The 7,092-nt window shown below is 34.9% G+C and overlaps 1 protein-coding gene across 1 annotated transcript; it reads right to left on the minus strand.

The window, feature by feature from the left end:
- Window positions 1-291: 291 nt before the first annotated feature.
- Window positions 292-6,391, minus strand: LOC135703324 (ATPase inhibitor mai-1, mitochondrial-like). Its single transcript, XM_065224508.1, has 3 exons — window positions 6,143-6,391; window positions 619-760; window positions 292-553 (listed from the first exon to the last, which is right to left on the minus strand). The coding sequence occupies exons 1-3, from the start codon at window positions 6,190-6,192 to the stop codon at window positions 422-424; spliced, it is 324 nt and encodes a 107-aa protein (XP_065080580.1). The 5' UTR covers window positions 6,193-6,391; the 3' UTR covers window positions 292-421.
- Between the last annotated feature and the right edge of the window lie 701 nt (window positions 6,392-7,092).

A 7,092-nucleotide genomic window follows, 5' to 3' on the forward strand; every position in this document is an offset into this window, starting at 1 on the left:
AAAAAAATCCGGAAAATTGTACATTCTGGTTAATGGAAATGAATGCGATGCTGACGAAGATTTTTTTTAAGAATCAATTCTTCCAGTGACGATGTCAAAAATAATTTATTCAATACCGCGTGAAGTATTTCAATGAAATGACTAATGTAAGCATTACTTCCAACTAAAAAGTCGCTCGGCGAGAAAACCCCCAAAGAACGATAACTGTAATCAATTGCAACATGGTCTTCTTCTGATCCATTGATCTACGAATGAACAATCTTTCATTGAAGGCAAAATTTATTTCGAATATTAAGCCATTAAAAAAAAAGTTCTATATCGCCTTCTATATTTATTCAAACTAGTCTGGCTGCTGAATGATCTATATCACGCTATCAGAGGTAACCGTAGTGTTTCAGCATTCATACAAATCGGTGTTTGTTTAATGCCCATGCAGTTCTTCAATTGCCTTCCTGTGGCGTTCGATAGCTTCCTCGTGTTGTTTGATCGACTCTTGGTGGAAATCTTCTTGTTTGATCAGCTTTTCCTTCAGTTTATTCAACTGTTCCTTACGCTACAAGAAGTATTTGTAATGAATATGACAGATAATGGGCTTGTGGGATAAAGAAGCACGCTCACCTTGTGGTAGAAGTACTCTTCCTCGTGGGCAACCTCCATCTTACCGAAGGCGCCTCCTGCTTCGCGAATAGAACCTCCACCACCGCCACCCTTTCCGGCACCGCAACCAGGCTCACCAAGTTGAGTGCCAATGCGGGCAAATCTGCAAAGAAATATACGAGAAAATGTCATTATTCGAGAAAATGTCAACTGTAATTTTTCGTTTTTAGCCTTTTTCTAATTTTGGAATGTTCTGTGTTTGATGCGTCCCGATTTTGGCAACATATAAATGGACCTAACAAATTTGAATGATAATGCATTATCCTTTGAAGGCAGACCCATGTCTACCATTTCCATAACGTAAAATTATTGATTTAAATTATTTAGATCTATTTCAAGTTCACAGTCTTAAAAGCATTTCGAAGATCGGCATTACGAATATTTATGTGAGTTTCAAATCTTGAAAACTTCTTATGTTCCAGAATAAAAATAAAACTCCCCGAATCTTGAAGATTTGCCTGAATCCAGGATCATACAATTTTCTAATTAGGTATAAAATCTAAAAAAAATCAAAGCCTCAAATTTGTTTTTTGCAATTTTTGGTTTTTTTTTTTATGTCGAGGATCTTGATAAGATTTCTATACTTCAATTTTCTTGATCCCATTGGAACTCTTTAAAGAATTTCTTAAGTATTTTCTCAGAATTTCCTTAGAGTTCATCTTAGACATCTCTATGGTATCGCTCTATAATTTGCTCCCTATTACTCTTGACAATCTGAATTCCACTCTGCAATGCACTTCAAATTAGTAATAATTCTTGCAGTATTACCTAGGAATTTTTCTAAAAAATCACTTGTAGTTCTCCTGGGCATACACGTAGTGTTCTCCCGAAATTCACATGGAATTATCCCAGAAATTCAATCTTAATTCTGCTCGGAATTCTCGTGAAGTGGTCCCATCAATTCTTTGAAATGCTCCTCAGAATTCTTATTTAGCTCTCATTCGAATTCTTTTAAAAAATAGCAGCCATCAGAATAACCTTGGAACTGTCCTCGGAGCAGTGCTGCTGAGATTTATCATTGTCATAGACAGACTTTCGCGCGATATTGACAAAAAAAAATTTCACATAGTCACTGATAGACTTGATCCTCAAAAAAACCTTCGTCAAAATCACATTATTCACATTTCTTCAATGACAAAGATTTACCTAGTAACAAAAAGTGTAATTTCGTGCAATCTGTGACACATTATTGTTATCCAAGCAGTTCAGGACGAAGATGCTTTTTCACTTTAACGGCTCCATGAAATTGATTTCCTTAAGGGGGGAAGGAAATACAAGTAAAAAAAAAATTTTATCGATTTTTTATATTTTACTTTAAGATTTTTTAAAAAATGCTACGAGCACGAGGAAGGAGTGATCTATGGCCCCGGTATCGCCGATTAACCGTAAGTTCCAGAAATCATGTTTTTACACAACCCAAAAATTTAAACGCGTTTTTCTCGAAACGGTGTTTTCCAAATTGGCGGGAAAGATAACTCAAAAAGTTCTCATCCAAATGACTTGAAACCTTAAAGGAAATAGATTTTTACTCTATGTGAACCCCTGATATCATGAAAAATTATTAATAAATAGTTTTCAGGTCTGAACACATTTTTTTTTCTAAATTTTTAAACCGTTTTTTTTTTTGGTTTTAGAGGTTCACATAAAACAAAAATCTTTTCTGAATAAGGTCCAATTGATAAAAGTAAGTTTTGTCTATTTTTCAGGTCTCTAAAACGCCCGCCAATTACCAATCCCCACCGGAGGCGACTTCCTTCCGATGTGACCCCAGGGAGCCACAGTGGTCACACACCAATGAAAAAAATCTCAAATGTAGAGGAAGATTTAAGCAATTTAATGCAAAAAAAACCCTAAACGTTTGCGTTGTTTCATTTGCTCACAAAAAAAATCCGAAAATCGTCGAGAAAAATAAATGACAACAGAAAATTGTATTTGTTTGCTTAAGGTACGTTTAGACTATCTGATTTGTTGGTCTGATTCGAGCGAACTGTTCGATAATTTTGTCGGATGCAATGTTTGGATGCGTTAACACTTTTTCGACAGGATGATTAGATTTGACGTTTGATTTGTCGAACGAAATAGGTTTGCGTTTAATTTTCATTCGACTCATCCAGCAATAGCCGCAAGTTAGGTGAAAATATTGATTTTTTTTCTAACATTTCCGGATTTGAACCGCTATAGAACGCTTGATTTGTGTTTTGATGGCATCCAGGAGCAACCCTAATAATACGTGTATGGTTATTTTGCTTAACGACGTGATCAGGGTATCTTTATTTATTTATTTCGTCAACCAACGTAGACTAGTACAACTAATACAGTTTTGTTTTCTTAAATATATATTTATATAAAAAAAAAAAGTAGTGTCAGCTTTCTTGTCTTTTCTTTTATGAGTTGTTATTTCTTATGGAATAAAAATATTGCTTTAGTTTATGCCGAGACATTGTAAAGTCAATGGTTTCGCAGTGTTTATTGTAAGAGGCCATCATGCGGTTTAATGGCCCATATTTTGCATAATTTGTGCAATGATGTTTTATGGCACCACTTGTGGAATAGTTCAATCATTTGGGTTATCGTTCGGGTATGGTATTTTTTATTCGGGAAGGTAAACCGATTTCACTATTCAATTATGTCCTGTGTATGGTTTGACTGATTTTTATTTCCAGTGTGATTGGCCGAAAGATGCTGTAATGGCTTTGATCATGGCATGGTAAAAAAACAGTGTTTATATGATACGAAGCATGTATTGTATAACAATAAGCATGCCCGACAGCAGGTCTGAGTGCCTTCTAAGATTTTTTTTAGAGCTTCAGAGATATTCGGAGCTCTACTGAGAAATTTGTTGAGCTTCAGGGTAGTTCGTAGATCTTCGAACAGAACTACAAAACTTTAGAAAAATTTACAGAAAAAAAAGAAAAAAATCACAAGATCATTAGATAAATGGTTAAAAGAAATTATCAAAACTTCAAGCAAGCTAAAAAAAATTCAGATCAATTTGTAAAACTATAAGCGAAATTTTGCAAATCTTCAGGGAAATCCGCATAACTTCAGACAAGTCCAAGAATCTACAGTGAAATATAAAGTATTCCACAGAAGTTCGGAGATCTACTGAAAAATTATTCAACATCAGAAAAGTTCGTAGATCTTCAGAACATAGCTACAGAACTTTGGAAAAAAAATTACCGAACTTCTGATAAAATCACAACAATGGCGAGGGGCGACTCTATCTAAGATGCTGGACAAAATTTGTTTGCTTTTGTGGGATACGCTCACGCTTAGTAGATAGAAAAAAAGATTGATGAAGATTTTAAAGATTTCCTGCAAAAAGGTGGAAAGCGATGTGAGTAGATGGCTTGAGATTTTTCAACCACCTAAAATTGAGATTTAGATGTGTCGCACCCCCAAAAGAATGGTCATAGATCTTCAGATAAATTTTAAGACCTTCAAGAAAGTGTGCAGATTTTCTGATACATTTTTAGAACCTCAGATGGATCTTCAGTAAAATTTGCAGAACTTCAGCGGCGATTTAAAAAAAAAATATTTATACGATTTCAGGGAAATTTGTAGATCTTGAGAGAGACATTTAAAATTTCAAGGAAGCTCAAATATTTTCAGATAAATTTTGAGAACTTAAGGTAATTTAGAAGATCTTCAGGGAAATTTTCAAATCTTCAGGGTAGCCCGAGAGCGTGTAGAGGAATTTACAAAACTTCAGAGAAGTTTGCAGATCTACTGAGAAATTTATTGAGCCTCAAGGTTTTTTTTTCGTAGATCTTGAAAATAGAACTACGGAGCTTTACAGAACTTTGCAGATATTAGCAGGAATTTTTCAGATGTGCATTCTTTTTTTAAGTCAGAAAAATGTCATGCAAAATTCGTTAAATGTCAGAAAAAGTATCTCAATTTCAAAAACAAATCGCAGCGAAGTAAAAAAGTCCAAAATTTTGCAGACCTCCATGGAAGTTGGAAATAGATAGATCTCAAGAACTTCAGAGAAGTCTGTAGAACGTCAGAAAGTTTGTACGTTTTTAGAAAAAAAAATGCAAAACCTTAGGCAAACTTACAGAACTTCGGGAAAATTCGCCGATCTTTAGAAGTAATTACACAACTTCAGAGAAATTCGTAATCCTTCAGATAAATGTTTAAACTTCAGCGAGTTCAAATATTTTCAGATAATTTGTAGAGTTTTGGGGAATTTCATAGAATTTCTGATAGATGTGTAGAACTTTATGGAAATTCAAGAATCCATGAATAAATTTATAGAACTTTAGAAAAGTTCGGAGATCTACTGAGAAATTTATTGAACTTCAGGGCAGTTCGTAGATCTTTAGAGCAGAAAAACAGTACTTCAGAAAACTTTACAGAGTTTGAATGACATTTTAGAAGCTTCAGAAAAGTTCAGAGGGTAGATCGTAAATCTACTGAAAAATCTGCAGATGTTTAAATATATTTTAAAAGATTTTTATTGCGGTACATTTAGTAGAAACACTAAGTTAAGAGCACGCAATAAGCTAATATGCGATAAAAAATAAACTTAAAATGCGAAAAAGAAGAAAAGCAAATTCTGAGTAGGTAACGCGCAACAACTGATATGTTCTTCAATGTTTACAATACCTACATATATATCTAATGACTGGCTCTTATCGATCTAAACTGTAGCAACAATCCCGATTTGCAACGACGAAGTTATTTGTATCGAAACATGTTATCGTAATGAATCAGTTGCACCTCACACATTTTCTAATCACCCATGCCGACTCCATTGCATTTTTTGGTTGATTGCATAAGAAGCAACATGGTAGTATGCAGACCGCACTGTCATTTGTAGCTGCAAAGCACGATAAGGCTGATGCATTTCTTTTTTTTTAACGGTGAAGGTTCAAATGAAGAAGTGCTTTTTCAACATGAGTTTTACCAATGAATTTGCAGACATCTTGAAATAGAAAAAAAACATCTCAAGCGTAGAAGGTCGTTTTCCATTGATGTGAGCTGGGAATTGTAAACATACAATGTCCCAATATGTATGCTCGATTACTAGTTATATAACATGCAGCCTGCAACGGTTAAAATTTCACTCAGTTAATATTTCAGCATTTTCATTCACATCTACTATAGCTATATGGTGGAATTGAACCAAACAAAACATAATATAAATAAGATAGAAATCGAATAAAAGGAAACTCACAAAAAAACGCGTACACAACGGCTAATCAGATAATGTTTAAATACCGAGCATCTCTATACGTGTGAAGCAATATTATTGCAAGTTATCGGTAAACATTTAAAACCGAACGAAAACATCTAATAATACCTCTCAGCCAGTAGAAAATAGGCTTTAACAAACAAAACCAGTTTCATCCGAAATAGCGCACTTAGATTTTCATCGTCTATACGCATTTTCTCATCTACCTGACAATCCATGGACCATCCCACGATATCAACACGATAATCAGTACAGTTCCAGAACTGCTATCGAAATTTTACTTACCTCATGGCGGACGGTGCAATCCAGGTGGTCGTCTTTCTGAGAGACTGCATTTTTCTAAACTCTTTCCAACAAAATATAAATAATTTTCACTGTTTACAACAAAATGCGCACCAGTTCAGTTCAAGGGCCTACGATGTAATGAAGATGATAAAAATTTCGGCTACGTGCTGCCTGTTTGGGCGGAATACGCATTTACACTCAATTCAATTTTCACGCGATTTTTTTTGTTTTCATCTGTATTTTTGATCGTGTGATCTCAAATTGCAACCAAATGTAGTAACACTTGTTTCAAAAAATCAAAGGAAAATATGGTGACATTTGAATGTTTATACTGATCCTAAATGAGAACAAAATCGTAAAAAATAAAATCGCGTTAAAACAGAATTGAGTGTACTTACTTTAACGAGCAACGAGCGCACGCATACGGACGGAGGAGAAAACAGCCCTTCGCACCCTTGGGAACTCCTGGCTATGTGGTCGTAGTTAATACGATGTTTTCTTCACGCACCTACCGGCAAGTTCGTAGTAGTTGTTGTGATGTTATTCACCTAGAACCACTGTGGAACGTGTGGAACGAAAAGCACCGGTGCACACTGGATTTACCGATTTATCAAAAGCTTCAAATTGAGGATTTATCAGTTTGATTGATTTGCTATCCATTGTTGTGGCACCGCTTGCTACACTCTACAAAGACAGAAAGGTACCGTTATTTGCGGATTGAGTTTTAAGCCGGTATTCCTTTTTTCCTATTCCTAGCTGCCTGATCTTTAGTAGTAAGAATACTGACCTCAAATTGTATCTTTATTAATGTAAAACTCCATCCACAATCAACGATACCATGCAAGCATCATATTCTGAACGGTTAAGAAAATTGCAATAGCGCACATTGGGGAATCTCCATGGCCAAAAATATTTTCGTTCTTTTTATGCATTTTTGTCTTGATTTATGA

The sequence above is a fragment of the Ochlerotatus camptorhynchus genome, unplaced genomic scaffold (genome assembly GCF_037179485.1).
Source record: "Ochlerotatus camptorhynchus isolate MF236.1 unplaced genomic scaffold, CSIRO-AGI_Acam_v1.1 ptg000212l, whole genome shotgun sequence".
Lineage (NCBI taxonomy): Eukaryota > Metazoa > Arthropoda > Insecta > Diptera > Culicidae > Ochlerotatus > Ochlerotatus camptorhynchus.

Bases quoted from the DNA above. Each gene is read 5' to 3' on its own strand.
- LOC135703324 (XM_065224508.1), bottom strand. From the start codon at position 6,192: ATGCAGTCTCTCAGAAAGACGACCACCTGGATTGCACCGTCCGCCATG. The intron at 761-6,142 runs GTAAGTAAAATT...ATTTCTTTGCAG, and splicing joins ATTGCACCGTCCGCCATGAG to ATTTGCCCGCATTGGCACTC. The intron at 554-618 runs GTGAGCGTGCTT...TACTTCTTGTAG, and splicing joins AAGAGTACTTCTACCACAAG to CGTAAGGAACAGTTGAATAA.